Source organism: Vulpes lagopus, chromosome 6 (assembly GCF_018345385.1).
Source record: "Vulpes lagopus strain Blue_001 chromosome 6, ASM1834538v1, whole genome shotgun sequence".
NCBI classification, from domain to species: domain Eukaryota; kingdom Metazoa; phylum Chordata; class Mammalia; order Carnivora; family Canidae; genus Vulpes; species Vulpes lagopus.
The window spans coordinates 102,199,622-102,226,797 of NC_054829.1; the positions used below are offsets into that span (position 1 = coordinate 102,199,622).

At 34.1% G+C, this 27,176-nt stretch overlaps 1 protein-coding gene across 2 annotated transcripts in view; it reads right to left on the reverse strand.

The window, feature by feature from the left end:
• Positions 1-256: 256 nt before the first annotated feature.
• Positions 257-27,176, reverse strand: part of PPA2 (inorganic pyrophosphatase 2) — an 82,056-nt gene continuing 55,136 nt past the window's right edge. For both annotated transcript variants that reach the window (XM_041759035.1, XM_041759034.1), the window contains 5 exons: positions 26,629-26,756; positions 23,753-23,838; positions 17,933-18,002; positions 1,829-1,865; positions 257-466 (listed from right to left, as the gene is read on the reverse strand). In XM_041759035.1, the coding sequence (XP_041614969.1) occupies positions 438-466; positions 1,829-1,865; positions 17,933-18,002; positions 23,753-23,838; positions 26,629-26,756 (350 nt within the window). In that variant the 3' untranslated portion in view covers positions 257-437. The remainder of the gene's footprint in view (positions 467-1,828; positions 1,866-17,932; positions 18,003-23,752; positions 23,839-26,628; positions 26,757-27,176) is intronic.

A 27,176-nucleotide genomic window follows, 5' to 3' on the forward strand; every position in this document is an offset into this window, starting at 1 on the left:
GAGGACAGAGTCTGGCTAAAGAAAGTTTTCATCAGCAACCTGAAAAAAAGACAAAATGGTATGAAAATGAGAATAAAATCTACAAAAAACTAACTTACTAAATTTGTAATTTCTACATTAACCTATAGAAATAAAAGCTAGTAATATTGATGGGTTCCTTCAGCCATAGAAATTAGAACTGGTCAAAACTCAATGCTTCTAAATTTCTGTTATGATATTAAACAAAATCTTTTCATATCAATAAATATGCAAATAATTTTAAAATATCGGTTTTTATTTACATATTGTGTATCTCAAAAAAGGCTGGAAAAAACAATGAAGTTTCAACAGGAAATCAGTAAATCCTCATAGATCTGCCTGTTGCTAGCACATGGAGGAAAGGAAGTCGTGGAGTCCTTGGAGATGGGAGTCTTGATAGCCAAACTTCAAATGTTCCATCACTTGCCAAGGAAGTGCCACACTTGATCTGTGTTTGAATGGGAAAGAGGATGTCAGGGAAGGGGTAGAGAGCAAGGGAAGGAGGAAAGACAAATTTGATTTAGACCTTGAGGAAGTACTTAGGCAGATAAAAACAATCATAAGCTTGGTCCGACACTTTTCCCTATTTCAAGTAACTCCCCCTTTAAACTCTTGTCCTAAGTTCTCTTACTCGGCTAAAGCCTTATACAAAACTGTGCTAAACATTCCAGAGCCTTCCCATTTTATTCCCTACGTCTTTCTGGATCATTTTAGAATAACACAGAAGTTAGTCTAGGAAAACCTTGCACTGTAAAATTTGACTGCCTGTCAAATATCCAAAATGGGATAGTATTGCAAAGAAACAGTTTGTTAGTTTCCCATATAAGGAATATAGTTTGCTTTCCCATGAAATGTCTACAGATCTGCTTTTTTCTAAACATTGTAGAACTTGACACAGTAAATAGTTCTCATTTTTCCCCCGATTTTGAGAGTCGAATGCTCTTCTTATATTTTATATTAAATTTGCAAAGGGCCAAAAAGTTTGCAAAGTTTGAAAGATCATTGAAATGCACCTATGCTTATATTTTGAAAATTTTAATACACATTTTTACTTGTTTCTCAAAATGGCTTCAAATAATGGTAACAAGAAATATAGTATTTTCAATCCTACTATAAATTTTTATTTTAAGATATTTACTTAAAATGAGTGATTCAGGGGTTCCTGGGTGGCTCAGGCAGTTAAGCACCTGCCATTGGCTCAGGTGATCCCAGAGCCCTGGGATGGAACCTCATGTCAGGCTCTCTGCTCAGTGAGGAGCCTACTACTTTCTCCCTCTCCCTGCTGCTCTGCCTATTTGTGTGCTCTCTCTCTGTCAAACAAATAAGATCTTAAAAAAAAAAGTGAGCGATTCATGAAAACAATGAGCTAATAAAGAAAATCTCCCAAATTCAGATATCTTGAGTCTCTTTAAATTTATCAGAAGTAACCTGAAACCTCTCAGTATGTCACCAAAAAGTTACTAACATAATCAAACTCAGTATGTCTGAGCTAATAAAGAAAATCTCCCAAATTCAGATATCTTGAGTCTCTTTAAATTTATCAGAAGTAACCTGAAACCTCTCAGTATGTCACCAAAAAGTTACTAACATAATCAAACTATTTTCTAGCCTAAAAGTAATATATATGTTCTCCTTCTCTTTTTCTGAAATTAGGAAATAACTAGTTTCATCTGAAAATTTTAACATGTATTTTAAGAAGCATTTTGCTTGATTTATACCACCTTTAAATTAATCTATTGTACTTTTTCTGATTTCCACCACTATAAACAAATTTGCACATCTAGTTCCTCAGAACCAAAATATACCATACCTTCTGTATTACTTTCTTGATTCGGTGAAGATGACACCTGAAAGATAAAAGCAGAGAAAAGTCTTTGTTATGAATATTTAGATGTGGAAATCATATCCACAGTGTTTTTTTTTCTTTTCATGAAATTATAAAACAAACTTTATACACAATGGTTCTCCAAGCTGAAAAAAGTTAAGTACTCTTCTTTGCCTTAAATTATCATTGCTGCTTCTTTCGGATAAACAAACCACAGACTTTACAGTCAAATAAAAAAAAAAAAAACATGCTTGAAAATACTTTTCTCATTAACCCACAGGAACTAATGAGAATGCAAAGAGGAGAGAGAATGGTTTTCTTTCTCTGGCTGAGGAAGAGAGGACAAAAATCCAACATACACACATTGATAGATATGCATGTACATACACATTATATAATGTATTTAGCTGTCTTCTAGAGCATGTACAATAATTTTCCTGTTTATTTTCATCACTGAGCCAAGATTTTTTAGAACAGATGTAGTATAATCTGTGGTAAACAAGTTCAAAAGAAAGGCTTTTCTGAGATATCAGATTTTTTTTCCTAATTAAGAACAATATATTTTTTAGTTTTTTTTAAACATTTTATTGAGAGATCCCTCATCCATGGAAAGGAATGTACAAAGCCCAAGAATAAACCTCTATGTAATCATCACCCAAGTTGAGAAATGGAACAGGCCACGTCCTTCTCCAATCATAACTTTTTCTTCCCTTGGGATAATGAAGTGGAGCTCATTATACTTTATGGAGTATACTCCATCCTATCTTGATAAATGTCCTTTTCTAATGACTTGGAAGCCTTCCTCTAGCATTCTAGACACGTCAGAGACTGCCCGAATACAGAAGAGTAAGGAAAAGAGGCACATGGTCCTCAACGGGCCCTACTTCTATACCATCCCAGGCTCCTGTCTGTATTGAGAGCCTCACTTGCACAAGGGCAAAAATTCAGCCCAACATCTGTATACTTCCTGCCCCCAAAGAGCCACCCAATGGTCCCTGGAGAATTAACAGCAAGCACCCTCTCCCCAAACAGGCGTATAGGTATCTGGGCAAAAGATTCCAGGATTCTGAGTAGCTAGAGGATGGTATGGAATGGGGGGGCTTGGTTTCTGGTGAATGCACAACTTTGATCCCTTGCTCTTGCCTTGTGGGGAGGGATGTACCTGGATGATGAAGGCCAAAGCATAGTAGGGCTCTCCTTGCTTAGTTCTAAGGCAGTACGAAACAAGTCAGCAGGAAGAAAAACTTAAATTTCAGCAACATTAAGATAGTCCCTGTGATAGTTAATGTCAACTTGGAGAGTGTTTTTAGCTGAGATTAACATTTAAATTGGTAAATTCTCAGTAAAGCAGACTGCTCTCCATAGTGTAGGTGGGCCTCAACTAATCAGTTGAAGGTATGATTAGAACAAAGACCAGCCTCCCTAAGCAAGAGTAAATTTTCCCAGCAAAATACCTTTGGACTTCATCTACATCACTGGCTCCCCTCTGTCTGTAGCTTGCTGACCCACTCAGCAGATTCTGGACTTGCTAAACCTCCACAATCACTTTCTTCATTTATCGATACATCTTATTATTCCTTTGGAGAACCCTAATACATTCCTCTAAATCATAACTAGCTTAAAGTTATGTTTCCTTTTACTGTTTAAGAAAAAGGCTAATCAAATATAGTTTATGTTCTGTCATAAAAATTATGTAACAATGTAAACAAAACATCTGTCTAAATTATAAGTAAAACATCCTTGAGATTTCTAAGTACTTCATAAAAACAAGAAAAATTCTATTTAGCTTCCTAGCACAGAGAAAATACTTAATGATGGTTGGTTCTCAGGATGATAGAACTTACATAAATCTGGGTGTAAAAATAACACCACAATATAAAGATTATACTCATTGCAAGTAGGCCTTGGGATTTGATGGTTCTGTTTTACTACACAGACAAGACAGTAACTTGTTTATTCTCTGAAATTGGTATGCTCTTTCAATTGTGCAGGACATCTATCACAAAGTTTGTCGGAAAGTTAGCTGTTTAGATTTCCTGTTTAAAATAAGCAGCTGCTTCTTGCTGGAGCTGTCAAACATTTCGGAGGAAGGAAATGTATGGCATACATCATAGATACTGTGAGTTTGGTTCTGCCACTGTAATAATGCAAATATTGCAATAAAGTGAGTCAAATGAATTTTTGATTTCCTAGTAAAGGTTATGTATATACTAGAGTCTACTAAATGTGCAATAGCATTATGTCTAAAATAATATTGTATATAACTTAATTTAAAAATATTACTAAAAAACACTGTCACCTGAGCTTTCAGTGAGTTACAATCTTTTTGCCAGTGTAGGGTCTTGCCTTGATGTCAAACAATGGCTGCTGACTGATCAGGATGGTGGTTCCGTGGGTTTGGGTGGCTTAGCAATTTCTTAAAATAAGACAACAATGAAATTTGCCATACCAATTGATTCCTCCTTTCATGAATAACTTCTCTGCAGCATGTGATGCTGTTTAATAGATTTTACCTGCAGAACTTGTTTCAAAACTGGAATCAGTACTCTCAAATCCTGCCACTACTTTAGCAACTGAATTTATGTAATATTCTAAATCCTTTGCTATCACTTCAACAATCTTTACAGAACCTTCACCAGGAACAAATTCCATCTCGAGAAAACAATTTCTTTGTTCATCCGTAAGAAGCAACTCCTCATCCATTCAACTTTTACCATGAGATTTCAGTAATTCAGTCACATCTTCAAACTCATCTTCTAATTCTAGTTCTCTTGCTATTTCCACATCTGCAGCTACCTCTTGCACTGAAATCTTGAACCCCTCAAAGTCATCCATGAAGGTTGGAGTTAAGTTCTTCTAAACTCTTGTTCATGTTGATATTTTGACCTCTTCCTATGAGTCACGAAATGTCTAGAATGGTGAAATCCTTTCTAGAAGGTTTTCAATTTACTTTGCCCAGATCCATTAGAGGAATCACTTATCTATGGCAGCTACAGCCTTATGAAATGTAGTTAAGTAGTAAGACTTTAAAGTCAAAATTACTCCTTTGATCTACATATGGGCTGCAGAATGCATGCTGTTTTAGCAGGCATGAAAACAATATGAACTTCACTGTACATTAACCATCAGCTGTCTTGGGTGACCAGATGCACTATCAATGAGTAATAATATCTTGAAAAGAATCTTTTTTTTCTAAGCAGTCAGTCTCAACTGTAGGCTTAAAATATTCAGTAAACTTTGTTGTAAATAGATGTGCTTTGTTGTTTCACTTATAGAGCACAAAGTAGATTTAGAATAATTCTTAAGGTCTGAGGATCTGTGGGATGGCAATGAAGTCACCAGCTGCATTAGCCCCTAACATAACAAGTTAGCCTGTCCTTTGACACTTTGGAAGCCAGGCACTAACTTCTCCTCTGGCTAGGAAGGCTGTAGATGGCATCTTCTTCCAATAGAAGGACTTTTTCATCTACACTAAAATCTATTGTTTAGTGTAGCCACTCTAATTATCTTAGCTGGACTTTCTGGTAATTTGTAGCAGTTTCTGTATCAGCACTTGCTGTTTCACCTTGAACTTTTGTGTTAAGGAGATAGTTTCTTTGCTAAAACCTCATGAACCAATCTCTGCTAGCTTCCAAATGTTTTTCTGCACCTCTCTTTTCTTCCTCACCTCTCTGAGCCTTCAGAGAATTGAGAAAAGTTAGGACCTTGCTCTAGATTAGACTTTGTCTTAAGGGAATGTTGTGGCTGGTCTGATTTTCTGTCCAGAGAATTCAAACTTTCTCCATATCGTCAATAAGGCTGTTTTACTTTCTCATCACGTGGGTGTTCACTAGAGTAGTCAAGAACTCTTCCTTTGCATTCACAATTTGGCTAATTGTAGGAAGAGGCCTGGCTTTCGGCTTGCCTCAGCTTTCGACATGTGCCTTCCCCTTAGTTGGTTTTAGCTTTTGATATTTATATCAAAAAGGATGGAAGGACGTGGGACTCTTCCTTCCACTTCAATACTTAGAGGCAATTATAGGGTTATTTATTGGCCTAATTTCAATATTGTATTGTCTTGGACAATAGGAAAGCCTCTCTTTGGGTTAGATGGGGGAACAGCCAGACAGTAGAACAGTCAGGATACACACAACATTTATCCATTAAGTTCACAATATTGAGTGTGGCTTGTGACACCCCAAAGCAATTACAATAGCAACATCAAAGCTCCCTGATACAGATCACCATAACAAATATAATGATAATAATCAAAGTCTGAAATATTATGAGAATTACCAAAATGTGACAAAGTGAGCAAATGCTTTTAATACACCGTTACCACAAACCTCAACATGTATACAATGCTTATCTGTGAAGCACAAAAGTGAATGGCTTGCCTCTCTGTGTGTCTCTCATGAATAAATAAAACCTTTAAAAAAAAACACTTAAAAAAAAAAGTGAATGGCAATAAAATGAGGTATGCCTGTACAAAATAGAATAACTGAGCAACTTCTCATTAACCAAAAAATACTACAGGACAGAAATGGACAAACAACTCTAGCCAAAACATTTATCATTACATTTTATTTAAAAGATAATTTCCAGAATGTTATTTCTTCATTCTTTTTTTCAAATATTATTTTTCAGTAATCTCCACACCCAATCTGAGGCTTGAACTCACAACTCCAAGATCAAAACTCATGTGCTCTACCAACTGAAACAGCCAGGGACCCCCTTATTTCTTCAATCTTAAAATATATTTCTTGGTTAGTAGAATATATTCAGTATCTACAATGCCTTATATAAAAGAAAACAAACATCAACAATAAGTCTAACACTCAGAGATAAGAACACTTAAAGTCTGGGGGTCATCTTATTTTTCTACATTTTTCCATATTAATATATGCCAAAAGAGAGACTAACATTTACATTCGAACAAGGGGTTCATGATACACATCTGTTCTTCACCTAGAGGCCATAGCTTCCTGAGTCTTAAATGGAACAACAAACCACAGCTGCTTAAATAAAGTGAAAGAACTAAGAGAAGCACAGAGCAGCACCTAAAAGTGACCCAATCCCAAATCTCACTGTCAAAAGTCACCATCATGACATTTTCAGGGTAAGAAACAAAGAAAGGATTTTCAGTTACTTGGAAAAATGTGGGCACTCTAATCATTTAATATAAATTCTCCACAGAACAGTATTACTTTATACCCTTATTCTAAAAATGCTATCTTCTCTCCTTTTCCCACTCCAAAAATACTTCTCATGAATATTCATATCTTTGATTTCTTTCAAACTAATCTAGAGTTTGTATTACCAAAGTATTCCTCTTTCTTTTATCCACTAAAGAAAGCTTACTCTAGCCTCTGTCCCTATTTATGATTAAACTGTATTTTAAGTTTATATGAACCATTAATACAATCACTCTGTACTTAGTGTCTCTCCCTCAACCCCACCACGTCCCTACAAGCATCTTCACTTGCAGTTTACATTTGTTCAACTTAATTAACATGATACATTGAAACAATATAAAATTGTGCTTTTACTACATGAGAATTTATATTCTTTCACTTTATTTTAAGGGTTCACAATTAAAGGGAAAGAAGTTCCTGGTTTTTCATTCAGGTATAGCAGGGTTGTAGTTGAATTAAGTTATCTTGAATATTCTCCTCTTGCATTGTATTTCTATAGTTCATAAGGTAGTTGCTGTACATTAATTTTACTTTTACATTTCTTTTCTGATTTTTTGCTTTAGAAATCCAGCTAAATATGACCAATTCTTAGTTACCCATAGACAGGATGTAGAAGTATTTTAAGTTAAGTTTAATCTACTTCCTCTTCCTTTTAATAATGTATATAATTGGCTAGAATCAGACAAAATGATTTTATTTTCATTTGTTTTGTCCACCTTTGAATAGTGATGCAGTTAGCTTTTAAGAAGCCAAAAAGGAATATCTTTACAGCAATTCATTATTAACATTTTTAAAAATAATGTCTTTTCTTGATAAATCGGGATCTGATTCTAGTGCAGTTGCTCTTTAACATTCAGCCAAGAAGTCCTGACATCGAATAGAAAATCATCATCCCAAATTTCACACAATGCTACGGATATTACTGCTTCACTAAAGAAATAAAGTCTACCAAAGGTAATCAGCACATTTTTAATTAAAGTAGAAATTTCCCCCTTGCTCTTCTCCTTCAAAGCACTACTCATTTAGCATCCATGAACCGTCATCACAGCCATCTCTGAGTTTTGTGTACTCCAGGTTTTCCCGAGACTGCTTTTAGGGGAAAACTGGCCAAATGAAGGCAAAAATAAAGTCAGACTGTGACTGCTGAGACTTCACTGGGAGGTACTCTCTCCTCCCAGTTCCAGAAGTTTCTAGTTTCTTTAACTCCTGTGAGTTAAAGGTTCACTGTATCAGGAGATTGGGCCCTGCAACTGAGCAGGAGTGTGCTTGCTTATTCTCCTTGCCCTGAATCCCAGGTTCTAGAATTTTAATCCCTGTGGCTACCAGGCTGTGAGGGTCTGAGAATTTCTTTAGCAATGAGTGTGGTTCTTTCTCCATCCTATATGCACTGAGTTTTTGTGTGCAACCTTACAAAGTTCAATTCCTTTCTTTCCCCCAGTAAAATGACTACAGTCACCAAATACTAAAAAACCTTACAAATTACCTAATTCAAATTTTCCCCAACTTCACATGATGCCTAGAGGTTTTCCATTTCCTCAGAGAGCAGAATACAAGGAAAGTGCTTAAATAGAAGCATGTGGGAAAATTCTGGGGAAAAAAATCCCAGATGGGAAAAGTGGTTAAGTTTTAGAATAAGTTGCTATGTTGTGGAACCTAACTTTTTCTTTTTTCCCTTTCCCTTTTTACTGTGTCTCTGAATATTGGACTAATTCTCATTGGAAAATTAAAATTATCACAATGACTTTTCCAATATCCAACAATGGGATGGGCTATCTCATGAAGCAGTGACATCTTCATCACTGGAAGTATTCAAGAAGCTGGAATAGAAGGGACTTTTCTCTCTGGTCAATTTAATTCAACATCAATGCCAATAGTGACAATAAAACCCAACATTTATGAATACTTTCTAGCTGCTCCACATTTTACGTGGATTATCTCATTCAATTCTCTACAATAACTCTTATAAGGAATTTGTTATTAGTTCCATTTTATAAATAAGGAAACTAGGCATAAATAAGTTAAATAATTTGCCCTAAGGTATGAATAAAAGACCTGGGATTTGGACTTAGTCTAACTCCAGAACCCCCCCCGCCCTTTTTTTTTCCCATAAAGAACTCCACTGGACTAACACTGACTAAAATAAATGGTGCATACAGTATTTTTAGTATAGTTTAGTAAGTTTTGACATATATACACACTCATAAAGTCATTATCACAATCAACATAATAAACATACCACTATCCCCAATTTCCCCGTTCTTGTACAAGACATTGTGAAATCTTTCCTTCCTGGCTCTCTCCCAAACTCCCCAACCAATGATGTTCTGTGTCACTCTAAATAAGCATGTACATTTCCTAAAATTTTATATAGGTGATATAATAGGTATATATCTGCCTTTTTTCACTCAATAGAATTATTTTTTAAATTCAGCTATGTTACATAGCAGATATCAAATATTCACTTTTTATTACTGAGCAGTATTCCCACTGCTAACCATATGGTCCGAATATACCACAATTTATCTATCCATTCATCTGTTGATGGACTTTTGGGTTGTTTTCACTTTTTGTCTATTATAAAGAAAGCTGATATAAACATTTGTGCACAAGTCTTTGTATGTACATATATTCTCATTTCTCTTGGGTAAATACCTAAAAGTAGAATGTCTCGATCATTTGGTAGGTATATGTTTTAACTTCTCCAGAAAATTCCAAATGGTTTACTACAGTGGTTGTATCATTTTTCATTACAACCAGCAGGCCATGGATGTCCAGTTCCTCCACATGCTTGCCAACAACTGGAATGGCCAATCTTTTAAATTTTTAGCTAAAAAGTGTGCATAAGCATGTTATTGTGTTTTTTTAATTCATATTTCCTTAATGACTAGTCAAGTTAAGCATCATCTCATGTGTTTTCAGTATGTCTTCTTTGGCAAAGTGAACATTCTTTGCACATATCCTCTGGGGGTGAGGGGATGTTTTATTTTATTAATGAATTGTGAGAGTTCTTTATATATTCTAAAACAAGTCCCTTTATCAACTATCTGATTTTCAAATATTTTTTCACAGTATGTGGCTTCTTTTCATTCTCTTAAGAGTGTTTTTTTTTCCAGAACAGAAAATTTGAATTTTGATGAAATTGAATCTATCATTTTTAAAAATAGGTTACGCTTTTAGTCCCATTTCCAAAAAACTTTGCCTAACTAACCCAAGATCAAAATAAGTTTATAGTTTTATGTTTTAAATTTTGGTCTCGGACACATTTTAGACAATTATCACATATAGCACAAGGTATGGATTGAAGTGAGGTTTCTTTGGTACCATATGGAATAACCAACTGTTCAAGTACTACTTGTTGAAAAGATTATCATTTTAAAAATCAGTTGTCCACATACATGCAGTTCTATTTCTGGATTTGGTTTCATTAATTTGTCTAGTTTTACAGCATTACTAAATGTTCATGATTATTGTAGTTTTATAAATGTCCTGAAATCAGGAAGTTACTATTCCAACTTTCTTCTTTATAAGGTTGTTTAGTTTATTCTAGGTCTCTGGTATTTATATACATGAATTTGTTAATTTCAATAAAAAAGTATATTAGAATTTGATTGACACTATACTGAATCTATGTATCAGTTTGAGAAGAATTGACATCATAATAATGTAGTCTTCCAACCTATAAACATGTCTTTCCTTCTACTCAGTTCTCTGATTTTTTGCTGGCAATGCTTTATAGTTAACAGGTTCTTCACATATTTTTTTCAGATTTATCCCTAAGTGTATGTTTCATATTTTTGATGCCATTATAAATAATATATTTTAGTTACCAACTGTTTATTGCTAACATATAAAAATAAAATTTTTGTATATTGTGTTTTGTATATTGATCTTATACGCTGCAACAAACTTGTTAAAGTCACTTATTCTAGTAGCTTTCTGGTAGATTTTATTAAATATTCTACATAGATATTCATGTCATTTTTCTTTATAAGCTGGGTGTCCTTCTTTTTATTGCACTAGCTAGAGCCTACAATGCTGACTAAAAGTATGGGAGCCAACTAGGCCAACTATTGTGTTTATGGAAAGATTTTAAGTACACTTTAATTTGTTTATGCCTATTTCTTTTTCAGTGAACTCTGGTAATTTATGTATCTCAAGGAAGCTATCCATTTCACCCAAGTTGTCAAATTTACTGGTATAAATTTTTCACAATATTTTCCTATTGTTTTCCTAGTAACTGTAAAATCAGCAGTGAGGTCCCTGGTCTCATTCCTGATGTTGAAATTTGTCTTCAATCTTTTCTTTCCTGATCATTCTGGCTAAAGATGTAGCAATTTTATTGATCATTTCAAAAGAACTTCTTTATTCAAATACTGAAAATTATGAATACATCAAACATGCAGAAAATGCAGAGAGAATCATGACACATGCTTACACCCTACACTTTTTTTTTTTTTTTTTTTTTAGATTTTATTTATTCATGAGAGACACAGAGAGAGAGGCAGAGATACAGGCTGAGGGAGAAGCAAGATCCATGCAGGGAGCCTGATGCGGGACTCGATCCCGGGACTCCAGGATCACACCCTGGGCCAAAGGGAGATGCTCAACCGCTGAGCCACCCAGGTGTCCCCACTTGTAAAAGAGTTCATGTTATTTCAGAAACTTTACAACTGAAGTCTTTTTCTCACTACTCATCAGAAATAAAAATCGTATTTATTTCCCTTCTCAGAAGTAATATCTAACCACAATGCTAATGCTGGTATTTACTGTTCTTATTTATGTTTCTAAAATGTGAATATCGTTATCTATTTGTATCCATTAAAAATATATGGTACTGCTTTGGGTGTTTTGCATACTATACACTATGTCTTGATGCAAAAGCTTTTTCTGCCCAACACTGCACTTTCAGGTTTTATCCATGTAGAGCCACACAGTTCTAATTTACGTATTTTGCCTGTGGCATAGTATTCTACCATATAAATATACTATAGTTTATTTACCCAGCTCTTATCCATAGACTTTTATTCAGTTTCCAATTTTCCCATGTCTGCTCACATAAACACACGTATTAGTGTCTCTGAGAATGTGTATGTAGGAGAGTTAATTTCTGAGTAGTGCATTATAAGTACCTTCAACTTTACTTACAATTACTTAATTGCTCTTCAAAGTAGTTGTACCAATTTATACTCCCAACAAACGTATCAACAAGTATGAGAGGTGTCCTTTCCTCAATTGCTTAAAAACACCTGGAAAATCAAACTTCTAAATGTTTGCAAACCTGGTGACTATGAAATTATATATTGTGTCTTAATTTAATCTCAGTAATCATTGGTGAGATACAGGAAATCTTCACGTTTACTGGCCATTTCTGTATCCTCTTTTGTGAACTGTCCATTTATATTGTTTGTCCATTTTTTTCCTACTAGGTTATCTTTTTCTTGTTGATCTGAATAAATTGTTAAATCTTGTCATTTATATGTAAATATCTTCTTCCAATCAATGGTTTACGTTTTAACTCATTTTATGGTATCTTGTAACTGTTTACAGCTTTGTTTTTAAAACTTCATTTAAATTTATCAATTCTTTCTAAGTTATTCCCAGCCCTGTACTATTCCACATAAATTTTAAAATCATCCTGTCAAATTCAATTAAAAACCCCATTAAGATTCTGATTAAAAATCAACTGATTTCATTAATTACTAGGGAGAAATGGCCATTTTCGGGATAAGTTACGTAAATTTGTTTTCTGTTTTTTTAAAAAAAATCCCCTATGCTGTATTTTTCTACTTATTCTTGATTCAATATTGGTAATTTATCTTTTTTTTTTTTTTTGGTAATTTATCTTTTAAACAAAATGGTCAATTTATCTGTATTTAGAAAGATATTGCCAAAATCATCTCCTAGTATTCCCTTCTGATTATTTTTAAATATTTCCTATGTCCATAATTATTTAATTCTTGATATTTTTATTTGTGCTTTCTCTTGCATCATCCTTCCTATAATAGCTTTGTCTAATTTTTTTAAAAAATCAGCTTTTGTTTTAACTGATCCTTGCCATTATCTGTTTTCTTTCATTAAACATTTGCTGTGGGGGGATGTGAGTGGCTCAGCTGGTTAAGCGTCTGACTCTTGATTTCGGCTTAGGTCATGCACTCAGGGTCATGAGATCGAACGCTGCATCAGGCTCCATGCTGGGTGTAGAGCCTACTTAAGATTCTCTCTCTCCCTACTTCCTCTGTCCCTCCCCTCCCTAAAAAAAATAAATTTGCCCTACTTTTTGTAATTTTCTTTCTTATGTTAAAAGAAAAAGAACAGAATCATTGTTGAATCCAGTCTTTGGCCTCTCAATTTTCATTTCTGCTATATCATATTACTGCTCTCAAAAACTTTTTGCTACATTACACAAGTTTTGATACATAGCAACCCAGTTGTCATTCAAATTTAAGTTATTTCACGATTTCTTAGAATTCGTTTTTTTGAGGCATGACTTACTTAGAAGTATTTTTAGTTTCCAAACATATGGATTTGGGTTTTTTCTTTTAATATTTTCATAATTGATAAGTAACTTTATTATACTATACACAGAGAATGCTGTCTACATGACATCAACTCTGACATTTTTTTTGCAACTCTCCTTATGGACTAATAGAATACTCAATTTTTGGAAGTGTCCACATGTACTAGAAAAAAACTATGCATTTTCTAATTATATGTCTATTAGATTAATCTTGTAAACTTTGCTTCAATGACTCAAAATAATTTCAAAAAAAATTTACCTACAGTAATGGATCCTAAAGGTAGCATCTTAAATCTCAGTAGCCAAATAAATTGTCATTAATAGCAACTAATATTAGAACTGAAAGACAAATCACATCTGTGCACATACATACCCAAACACAATTTTCTTTGTTCCCTATAAATGCTCTTGCTCTTCCCTATCTTGTTCCTGGAAATAAAGTTCCAATTTCTAGTTATACCATCCTTAGGAATTGGGAAAAAGTCCCCGATTTTTGGCTATAAAGGTTAAAAAAAAAGTTGACAAAATATCCCCAAACATGTAACTGTGTGGTCCTGTGGTTGAACTATTACAGAATGTTACTCCTGTTGCCAGAGACTCATGCTGTGGCCTGGGCATCCAGAGTAACAGGGCAGTGGTCGTTTCCTCTATGGATCCCTAGTGTGTTGAGATCTGCCCAACAAGCATTGCTTTTGACATAGCCTTGCCTTTCTGGTTGTAAATAATTCAAACATCTACATTCATAAACAAAATCACATAATTATTTTGATCATTTCCATTCTCTCTATATTCCTCAGATCCACTATCCTTAAGACCTGACCATGACAATTTACTTCTTTAGCTATTTTATTTCTCAAATGCTTCCAAGTAATACTTGTCAAATTGTTGGCTTCTATTTTACTCTTCTTGGTTATGACAGTATTTTTCCTACTTGACCTGTACATACTATCAGGTGACTATTTATGATTTTATCTCAACGCTATTCCACTTAATTGTGCTTTGGTCAATATATATTCATAAGTATGCTTCCTCCAACAGTTCTACTAATCACTCAAAATTTTAATCCATTTCTTTTTCTTTTTGTATTTTAAAAGTATCCATTCACCAAAGCAGTGAATTTATTCTAAAATCTCACCTAACCAACTCATCTTGAGTATTCTATCAATATAGATCTTTTTTATTAAACTGAATTATCAGAATGCATTCACTCATTCCAGTAAATCCACTAATAAACTTTGGAGTTATAATCTGATTCCACATACCCAGGATTGATGTGGTTAGAATATGAACAAGTTTAATGAATAACTTCAATGTCTTAAGTTTGAAAAACCAAAGAACAAACAAAAACTAATAGTACTTTGACATCAATGCAATGCTCAGTAGATAGCAAAACAGAAGAGATCTGGAATATATACCAGGATAATTTTGATTCAAACATCTCAGTGTGGCTCTGAAGAGATGATATGCCAAGTCAAAATACTGTGACTACAAAGAATTTCATTATTACAAGTTAATAAAATCTTCACAAGAAAGTATTATTATCTATTCTGGCTTCCTGAATCACTAGATGCTGCTAATAGAGCAATTCTTTGACTTATACATTGAAATCTCGTATAGGGCACGCTCCATTAGAGGTAGTAAAAATGGACTGAGTTCTCTGTATTTTGATTTTCTACTGTGGATTCTCAGTGAAAAATCATTTTAGCACTTTCTTCATTATTATGAAGCAAAACAAAGTTACCATACATATAATTAAAGCTGGATGTTAATGTTCTGAATTCTAATCTTCTTCCTCAGATCTAACTATCTAGACCACATCCATATCTTCCAATTAATTTTTTTCCAAGAGGATTACTTTCCTACTAACATAACAGGAAAAAAAAAAAAAAACCCAGGATGTAAGATAGAAACTTTAATCTTGTAGCTAATTTTAAGACAACAACGTATTATATCTATTACTTATAAATCTTAAACGTAATAGTCTTAATCTGAGATTAGTGAAAGACTACTTCGACAAAGATAAAATTTTTTGTTTTCTTTTATTTTTCACCTTAAAGAAGTAATAACAAATATTGATAAGAACTAAGTTTATGGGATCCCTGGGTGGCGCAGCGGTTTGGCGCCTGCCTTTGGCCCAGGGCACGATCCTGGAGACCCAGGATCAAATCCCACGTCGGGCTCCCGGTGCATGGAGCCTGCTTCTCCCTCTGCCTATGTCTCTGCCTCTCTCTCTCTCTGTGTGTGTGACTATCATAAATAATAAATAAAAGAAAAAATTTAAAAAAAAAAGAACTAAGTTTATATATAATCTACATGTATACAAAATTAAAAACTTGGAGAAAATAATCTGATACTGTGCCCTACTATAATGGCTTCTCTGATCTTCCCTTACCTCCCTATTCTCTGTTTTTACCAATGCAGCCCGAGTGATCTTGTCAGAATATGAGTCAGTTCATATTCATCCTCTGCTTAAAACTAGCTAGTGGTTCCATACCTCATTCAGAATAAGAAACAAATTTCTTAAGACAGTTTTTACATACTGTTGTTTTACAGGGTCTTTTATAATAATTTGCCACCACTTCCACCCCTAGATCCAAACATTTCTATCTCACCTCCTTCCGTCCCCTTCTATTTTTTTTTTTTTTTGACATTTCCGTCCCCTTCTAGACTCTCTTTATACCACCAATTACTGTGGTTTTTGGGTTATTTCTTGAACGTGTCAGGCATCCTCTTGTCTCATGGCCTCTAGGATCGTGGCCTGGGATGCTCTTCCTTCAGATGGTCACTTGGCTAATAATCTTACCTTCTACAAATCTTGACTCATGTCAGTCTTCTCCTAGTGAGGCTGCCCCTGACTTCCTTTATAGTAACTACATCTCTAATCCCACTCCTGGCACTTCATCCCTTCTGCCCTACTCATTTTCCATAAAAGCACTTCTTGTATTCAGATATATTACATAATAGGGGTTTGAATTGTGCAAGTCAATTTATATGTGGATTTTTAAAAAATAACTACAGTATAATACCATAAATGTATTCTCCTTATGATTTTCTTAGTAACATTTTTTCTCTAGTTTATTATAATAACAAAATATAATTCATATAACATACAAAACACATTAAGCAACTATTTATGTTATCAGTAAGACTTCTCATCAAAAGCAGGCTATTAGTTAAGTTTTGGGGACTCAAAAGTTATACATAGATTTCCAACTATTTAGAAGGGTCAGCACTCTTAACCCCCTGCATTGTTCAGGGTCAACTGTATACATTTTACCTGTGTATTTATTATCCATTTCCCCAACTAGAATGTTAATTACATACGGGCAGAGGTTTTTCCTGTCTTTTCTTTAATACTGCATCCTCAATACCTAGAATTTTACTATAGAAGATACTAATTAAACAGCTGATGTATTAGTGGGGAAAAAAACTGAAAACAGCCATAGTGAGTAAACATTTTTACTGCCCCTGAAGTAAAGATCTAAATTCACCAGTTTTGATCTCATAATTAAAGATCAAAAAGAAAAACGTTAATTTATAAATGGGATTTCTAGCCTAAGACGGCTCCTGAACACACTATATAGCAATGGTATCTGATTATCTGAATATGAATTTTCTTATTTAGTGGTCTCTAAATCAAGCATTAATTTCCTAATAGATTGTTGCTTCCAGGTAGCCTTATCACTAAGATATGTAAAAATCCAAGGATATCATCTTAGCTAGAAGGAAAGCTTGCAATACAGCCCAACTGAATGGACAAATAAGGAGAAAGTCTTCTTTCATTTTTCTTGAGCCAAAATGCACCCGTACCTGCAGCCAATCACAATTTAGACACTGGTATTGGATCACTCATGGCAACAGGACAGTAAAGGAGAGAAAATGCATATAAACAATAAATTAGTGATATTAAGAAAAGGAGCTTCATATTGAATTATTTAAATGGTTAATCTACCTTTTTAAAAATTTTTATTTGAGAGAAAGAGAGGCAGAGAGAAAGAGGAAGGAAGGGAGGGAGGGAGGGAGGGAGAAAAGGAGGGGGAGAGAGAGAGAGAGGGAGAGAGAGAGATCTCAAGCAGACTGCCTGCTGAGCACAGAGCCACAACCGAGAGATCATGACCTCAGCCAAAGTCAATAGCTGACACTTAATCATCAACTAAGCCATCCAGGTGCCCCAATGTGGTTAATGTACTTTAGAAAAGAGAATTTAAAAATTCAACTAAAAGATTCTTAAGTTTTTTATTTAAATCCCCTGATTTAAAAAAAAATAGATTCTTTTTTATAAAACTATGCTTCCCAAAAGACTTGATATTATTTCATTGCTAGATTTTTCAGAATTTCTGCCAGAGTTCCCCATGATGTTTGTAAGATTAAAGGATGCTTTAAATATTTGCCCCTTACCAGTTCAACTATTGATCTTGCTTCCTCTTGAGTGCAATGGAAAGGGCTGTCACATATATGCACATTTGTGCTGGAAAAGAAAGGACAATGTTATTAATTGGGATAAAAAAGAAACAAGTACAAAAAAAAAAACAAAACCAACTCCAAATATTACAACATTGAACGTAGAATTCCAGTTAATATAGTGCTCCACAGCAATGCACATTCTAGAATTTTTAAAAAATTTAAATAATATTCAAATCTATATAATCTCCCAATATATAAAAGACTATACACCACAACTACACTTCACCTTTACTGAGGAGAAGTAAAACCAAATTTGACCCCTGGAACGATGACTATAAGGAAGAATTTTCATCTAAGTGAGGTGATACACTGTAATTGGACAGTGAAAGATGCTACAAAATCTCTTTCTCAGGTATGGAAGGCTAAGCTAAGAGTGGTGAGAGGAAAGCATGTGAACATGAAAACTCAGTTTTCTCAAGGGGAGGGAAGGTCAGGGAGGCGTTAAGACAGGAGCCCCTTCCATGGTCAAAGCCTTCCCACACAATGGAGAATGGCAAGCTATCTCCACAAGCATGTTGCCCATTGTGTATTTCCTACTTCCTGGATGAAGCAGAGGCATCATTCCTCTCAAATATATTAAGAATGATTTTTTAAAATTTCATCAAAGAAATTACATTAAAATGGAAAAGAGGCAGTAGAGAAGGGAGGCAAAGCCAAAGAAAAAGTAATTAGCAAATCCTTAGAAAAGATGAAACAAACACATACACACATACACATACACACACACACACATATGCCCTCCAAGTGGACCTAAGAGATATATATTGTCAAATGCATTTTCATAATGGCTTTTGTGAAATATTTTGGGATATACTGATAATAAGATTTATCTAGTTATTTATCTTTGTAATTACATCTGTCTGTAATCAGACATTGGGTATATAGCAATTACAGTTAAGTGGCTGTTCTGCTTTCTATCCAGACTCAAAATGTGGGATTTATTTTCATTCTTGGCATGAATAAAACTTGATGCAAGTTGGCATTATCTTTAAGACTATTTTGTGTTCTCTTTCAACAGCTCATATCTAAGCAAGCTAAAAACTCAAAAAGGTAAGGTCTTAAAAGTCAGATGTTTCCCTAAAGAATATGAAAACTAGATTTTAAAAGAACAAGGCAGAAAATTAAACACTGTGAAGTCTTAAGTGCTAGACCTCTGAAGAGAGCATGGTATATGCTAACTATACTATGCACTATCTTTTTTTTTTTCCACTATGTTTTTAATGTTATAACTAAACCAAATTAAAACATACCTTGGAAATTCTGGGAAAATTATGATAAGAGAATAGGAGAGTCTTCTCTAGAATAATGCTGCCAGATAAAATACATTAAATTTGAATTTCAAATAAGATCAAACTATTTTTTAGTTAAGTATATCTCAAATATTGCATGAGACACTTGTGTTAATAAGATGTATTGCTCTGAAATTTAGATTTTACTGGGTATCCAGTATTTTATGTTAAATCTGATAACCTATTTCTAAAGTAACCCTCTGTTCCTACAACAAAGAGTCAATATTAAAGCCAACACTAAGTTTTAAAAATTCTGAATAACTTCTAAATATCTCCAGTAAAATATCTTGACAAGTAACCAATGGAACCAAGGAAAGCCAAGAGGCTCTGCCATTCTCACTTTGCACAAATTATCAGGATGGCTGTTTCAAGAATGAAGTGGAAGGTACACACAAATAGACTTAAGAGAATCTTGCAAGACACACCAATATAAAGATGAGAGATTACAAAGCCTCTTATATACTATTTCTCTAATAGGCTCTTATACTAGCATTTTGTTAGCTTAAAATAGTGCCAACTTCCTCATCAACATCCTTTTAGTTAATAAAGTATACAATCTGGGTTGTAATATATTCCTCTTAGGATTTAAGGTACTTTGAATGTTTGAAGGCATGTTATCAAGAAACATTTTTATTTTCTCTAAATTGGCCCTTATGTAAAAATAGTTGATTCATACTTAATGATTCAAACAATTCTTACACTAAATGTTAGGGACATTTGTTGATGATGGTAATACAATAATGAACCAGGGAGCCCGTATGGAGGTTATAATATTTGAGTCCTTTTTAGTCTTAAACTATGATTATGGCCTGTAAGATGAAAAGCAGTGTAATCACTTAAAGGAAGGATGACTAAGGTGAAGGTGTCTATTATAAATGAGATTTGAGAACAGGACAAAGGAGAATGTTCTGCTTTCCATTTTATAATAAGATACTAAATATTTTGTTCTTAATTTATAAACATTATATACCCTATTCAAAATCTTGCTGACCCAAATAAGCAGACATGACATTAGATGATCAGCAATACCAAAAATCTGTGGATGACAAACCAAACTGCATCTAAAAATAATAATAATAAAAAGGTATATTAACAGACATATAACAGTGCAAAATAAGTGACTAAATAAAAAGATACAGAAATAGAAAACTGCCTGCAAATAAATAATAAACACATACAACATGAAATTTACAAAGCTAGTAATTGGTATTTTTTAGTAAAGAGAAAATTATTTTCTTCAAAACAATTTCAAATCAGACAAAGGCTCACACTCATGAAGGTCTTCAAAGACAGTGTTCAGGATACAGATTTGTCAAAGCTTTTCATTCTAAAGCAAAGTAGTCAAGAAAAAAGGAAAGAAAAATTTAAAGAGATAGGAATGACAATGATTTTGCATCACAACTTCCAGAGTTTATAGAAAGAATACGGACATGGAAGTAAATCTATAGAAAGCTCAAAGAATTGGAGCTATCCATACATAGATCAAGTCCACCTTCCTCTACAAAGGTAAAAAAGAAACAATTTAAAGGCCTAAATAATCTGGAAGAACACATTTTTATATATGTAATATATCTGGTCATGCAGTAAGCATGTATAAACTACCAACTATGTGTCAAGTTCTTTCACTAAGTGCTCAGATACAAACTCAATTTAGAGCAAGAGCAAAAAATAAATAAATAAAACACTCCCAGGTTCTACACAGCAGTGATATGAGAGTAGAGGTAATCTAGCCCAAAAGAAATAAAAATTCTTGGCAGAGGTAGCATTAAACTGCTTCTTCAGGCACCTGGGTGGCTCAGTCGGTTAAGCGTCTGCCTTCAGCTCAGGTCATAATCCCAGGGGTCCTGGGATTGGGCTCCCTGTTCAGTAGGTAGTCTGTTTCTCCTTCTGCCCTTTCCTCCCTCCACTCATGTTCTCTCTCTCTCAATCATTCTCTCAATAAATAAATAAAATCTTAAAAAAAAAAAAAAACCCACAACTGCTTCTTGAAGAATGAACAGGTATTCATGAAGAGAAGACAATGAGAAAAGAGAGGACAATGAGAGAAGAGAAGACAGAACAGGAGGCTGGATAAGTAGGTCTGGACATGCTGTTTAATATACAAAAGACCTGGATTATATCCTATGATCAAAGGGAGCTACAAGGAGTTTTTAAGCCAAAAAAATGATAATCACATTTGTATTTTTCGAAGATAGTTCTGACAGTACTAGAGTATATTAAACAAGAAAGAAACTGCAATATAAAACAACTTCTGAGTAAATAAATGACAAGTAACTGAATTAAAGTAAAACTGAAGTAATACTGAATTAAAAATTGAGCTAAAAACCTCAAATATTCTATAGGGGCTTCTAAGAATCAATGAAAACATGAAAAACTTGGAAAATAAATGGGTCAGATAATAAATGGTTAGTGAAACTGGCAAAAGGAACAGTACATTTCTGATTTCTTTTTTTTTTTTTTTAAGATTTTATTTATTCATGAGAGATACAGAGTGTGAGGCAGAGACATTGGCAGAGGGAGAAGCAAGCTCCCAGCAGGGAACCTGATGTGGGAGTCAATCCCAGGACCACATGAATATTTGACTTAGAATATCTTAGAATGGGATCCCTGGGTGGTGCAGCGGTTTGACGCCTGCCTTTGGCCCAGGGCGCGATCCTGGAGACCCGGGATCGAATCCCACGTCGGGCTCCCGGTGCATGGAGCCTGCTTCTCCCTCTGCCTGTGTCTCTGCCTCTCTCTATCTCTCTGTGACTATCATAAATAAAAAAAAAAATTAAAAAAAAAAAAAAAAAGAATATCTTAGAATATCATAAAGAATAGCTAGGTCTACTAATTTCTAGGATAGTCAGAATTAGAAGGTATTCAGTTATATTCAAGTTTTGTTGTTAATAAATTGTATTACTTAAATTAGAAACAATCACCTAAATTTTAAGACTATGCTGAAAGAAACAGTGGTCTACATAAGCAGTAAGAAGAAAGAAGATCAATGAGTTGACAGTGTTACTTGAGCTTACAAGGGAACAGAATCTGAAAGTATAATGACTAAACATTTATGTGTAGACAAGATGAACATCTCGGTGACATGGATATATTATTTCTTGAGACTATTTACCTGGTCATTCATTCATTCATTCATTTATTGGAAAGACAGAGCAAGTGTGTGAGTAGACGCAGGGAGAGGCAAAAGGAGAGGGAGACAGAGAATCTCAAGCAGACACTATGCTCAGTGTAGAACCCAAAGCAGGGCTCAGTCTCACAACCCTGAAATCATGAGCTGAGTTGAAATCAAGAGCTGAACACTTAACTGAGCTACCCTGGCATCCCTATTCTAATGATTTCTTTAATGTCTCTCTTGATTCCCAGACTTCATGTCCCAAAAGGGCAGAGACTCTATTTATTGTAGTCACAGCAATAATCCTAGTATCAGTACAGTGTCTGGCAACAGACTCTCCAATCAGTATTTGTTGAAGAGTGAATAGCTTCCCAATTTCTCCCAATTCAGAGAAGACGACAATGAAGTTGGGTAGTACTCTACAGAATGACTAAGAGTATTTGCTTCCTATAGTTAGGCTTACCAGGAGTTTATCGTTTTTGTTTCTAAACCTGTTTAAGTGAGTTGCCCTTGTTACTATTTCATAATTTAAGCAGTAATTATGCTCATCAAAGAAGGGAGTGTGGAAAGAGAACAGATTCTATGAACACTAAGTAAGGCTGTAAAACTACTAAGGCTAAAAAGAAAAAAAAACCTCGATAAAGGTGACTATAATAACTTGGTGTCAAAGTAGGTGTGGCTTAAGAAAACTGTAAAGAAAGTTTAGAAAAAAGAACCTAAAAATCTGTAAGGGTTTAACTATAAGAGTTTAAGGATCTTTTCTTGGTTTTCTATTCTATATTATGTTAGAATATATACAATTTATTTGGAACCTATATAGATAAGGCCTTATCCAAAGGATAAATAAATATATACTTAATGGTTTTAAAAGAGAATAAAATGTTTGTGTATATGTTACTATCATTTGACTCCCTTTCATTAATCAGCTAGTGATCCATATCACGTTGGAAAAAAATGTTTATTACTATTTTGTTAAGAAATGAAGTGGTAGTTACACATAATTAAAATAACTATGTTTACATATAGCATATTAAAAAATGCTAATTTTTCTACTCCATCTTTGCACATATCACAGTGTATTATAATTAAAGTGTCTTTTTACTCAACAGTATCCCCTACTAAACTATAAATCCCTTGGGAAAAGGGACAATGCCAATTCCTAGTTTCATAGTGTGCAGCACTTGGTATTACTTTCCATATTGGTACTCTGTAAGTTTGTTTTTTTTTTTTTTTAACAGAAAAAAAAACCCTGCAATTCTCTTTTAAAAAAAAAATCAGATCTGACTAGTGTAATACGGCTGTCTAGTGGCATTAATAACAAAGTAACATCACATAGAAAAGACAAATTCTTACCACTTTATAGCTCCTCCATCACACTTCTTCATAAGCAATGCTTTCCAGCATTCATGAGTAGATTTAATAACATCAAGAGCAAAAGCCTGGTTCCAAACCAAAAACAGACATAAAGATCACATCATTATACTAACATGGAACTATTCTCACTATGACACCGTATTTTTTTAGAACATGAGCTCTGGAGTCTGGCAAACCTGAGTATAAATTCTGGCACCCTTATTTACCAGCTGTGACTTTTGAGCAAATTACTTAATCTCCCTAAGTCCTACCTTCTTTATCTACAAATGGAAGGTAATGAAGATAATTTATAGTTGGGATTGTCAAACTAGGGCCTGTAGGCCAAATCTAACTCACCACCAATGTTTGTAAATAAAGTTCACTGAACACAATCATGCCCATTCATTCGTGCACAGCCTATGACTGCTTTAGCACTATAATGGCAGAAGTGAGTAGTTGTGACAGAGACCATAGCCCTACAAAGTCTAAAATATTTACTATCTAGTACTTTACAGAAAAAGTTGCCAACACCTGATTTAAGTTATCCAGTGGTTGAGAGATATCTGGGTGGTGAAGCGTCTGCCTTCAGCTCAGGGTATGGTTCCAGAGTCCTGGGATTGAGTCCTATATGGGGCTCCCCTCGAGGAGCCTGCTTCTCCCTCTGCCTATGTCTCTGCCTCTCTCACTGTGTCTCTCATGAATAAACAAAATCTTTAAAATAAATAAATAAATTATCCAGTTGTTGAAAGGATAAGCTGTATGCAAAGTGCTTAGGCTAGTCCCTTGCCTGTAAGTAAGCATAAACCTATTAATTTCATCATCATCAAAATTGCAATCTAACTGCATAATCATTTTAGAGTATCCACTGTCTAAAGGCATTTATAATTCTCAAATATTTTCTTGGTATAAATTCATATAATGTCCCCAAATGCAAAATCAACAATATATACCTCTTAAGTGTGTCTAAAGGAACACTTATTAAAGCAGTATATTCTTTTGTTTTTTTTACCTCCAAAGATTGCTAATTTTCTAATTTTCCTTAATAAGAGTCCTTATATATTAATTAATTCATACTACCTCCTTTCTCCTTAATTGACAACACATGCTAAGAAGTGAAGAAAATCCTTGGTTCCAAAGGAACCAAGATGTAATAATAATGAGAAATTTACTGCTGAAAAAAAAGCTCTCTCAGCTCTCTAGTTGCCTGAGATGAACAAGTATGGCTCAGTGAGGTCATGTTGGGGAGTCTCAGCCAAGATGTGGGATAAAAAAGACAATATTGTCCAGATAATATAAGAAAATATTTTTAACCAAATCATTCAGATAATTATGATTATTTAGAATCACTTTCCCAGTACTTGCTTAAAGAGGTCAGGAGGAAAAATCTAGATAGCACGGGAATCATCTTTTCAAACATGGTGAAAAGATACAACTTAATTTTCCTGAGATAGGCACTGTATTTTAAACAGAAGTGGTAAAAAGCAATGCATAAGATAATTATGCTCTAAAAATTAGGTTGTATAAATGATCTAGTCTTCATTCAGAAAGAATTAATATTTATCAAAACCAAGCAAAAAAAACCACCAAAATCCAGCAACTCCTAAACCACCTGACTCTATAAATTCATGATTTAGCAATCATATCCTGAGGCAGAAAGAGCTCAAATATAAAATACAACATTTTTTACAGGAAAAAAAGATAAAAATACAATTTATCTTATAAATTTTCAATATTTTACTTTCAAGTAAGAGTATCCAATTGAAAATAAGAGTTTTATAACCACATTGAATAAATCTTAGACAAACCCCTCAAAATCTTAAGGCTTCTTTTAATGTGCCTTTTCAAAAATCCTAAGTCAAGCAATAAATTCTTATATAGCAAAATATTTATTATAATTTGTAAGTTTCCATTAACATGGCTCATTTTACTTACAAAACATATGTTACTTACGAGTACCCACTTAAATGTTGGGGTATACATAACGTAATTTATATAGTGGTGATAATTTTTTAAAAAATATTCTATGTCGGGGATCCCTGGGTGGCTCAATGGTTTAGCGCCTGCCTTTGGCCCAGGGCATAATCCTGGAGACCCAGGATCAAGTCCCATGTCGGGCTCCCTGCATGGAGCCTGCTTCTCCCTCTGCCTGTGTCTCTGCCCCTCTCTCTCTCTCTGTCTCTGTCTATCATGAATAAATAAATAAAATCTTTAAAAAAAAATATTCTATGCCTTAGACTTGACGTCTTTGGCCCATTTTCTCCATTTGTGTCACATTAGAACACTTCATGGTAATTTTGTAGTATTCTAATAGAAAAATCCTATGACAGTAACATAATTCAAGTGCTTTCCTAATTGTTAAACAGCTTAAGTCAGAAATGGTAGAATGTACACTTAAGGGGGAAGCCCTCTTTGGATTTACATTATGGTAAGTAACTTTCTCCTGTCCAGAATAGTAAACGGAAGGTTCTTCTTCATACACAATTTGCAGTTAGACTGATAATAGAAATCCTTCATTTTCTGAGATGAAGGAGATATCAATAAAGAGACGAATACACATATGTATCAAGTGTTACTGATTCACTTACATCTCCTGAAAAAAAATCCTTTTAAATAAATATGATAAAATAATGCCCTTAAATATTAGTCAGTATAAAGCACTTTTGTTACCATGTTATATACAAATACTCACATAAGAAACTCTCACAAACTTCAAGTATCATACAAGCACCACAAGGTAAAATAATGTCATTAGAGTCACTATAAAGCACTTTTGTTATGTTATATACAAATATTCACCTAAGAAAGCCTCTCAAACCTAAAGAAGTATCAAAGAATCATCACAAGGTACACTTTATAATAAAGATCATTATCTTTACCTTGTTTTTGAATTCTCCATTAAAAGCAAACTGGTTTTCTGGTTTTCCTTCTGGCACCTTATAAAATCTAAACCAATTAAGCGTAGCTTCCAAGTAACCTGGTTTGTACTTCTTAACATCATCAATATCTGCAAGTGAAGAAACAAGATACTTTCTGTTAAAAACTGAAATTCATTCTTATTAATGGTAGAACACTGGACTGAGGGAGTCCACCTTTATGGCTAACTTGCAGCATAATAATCAACATGTATCACACCGCCTCTGGACTTGAGACTTTTTTCCTATGTAAATATATTACTTCTTCATTCTACAAACATTTCTTAAGCACCTTCAGATACTATGTTAGGTAGATAAGGAGATGAAGACAACATAGCTTTTCAAGAAGTTCAGAGGTCTAATTAAAGAGACAACAAATAGCAATGTAGTAAGATTAAGTGAGAGATACTTAAGGACTGATGACATTCTGTGAGCAACGGAAGGCTTAAGAGTAAGGTAAATTACATCAGGACGTGTTTCAGAAATATTAAGCTAAAGGACCACTGAAGATA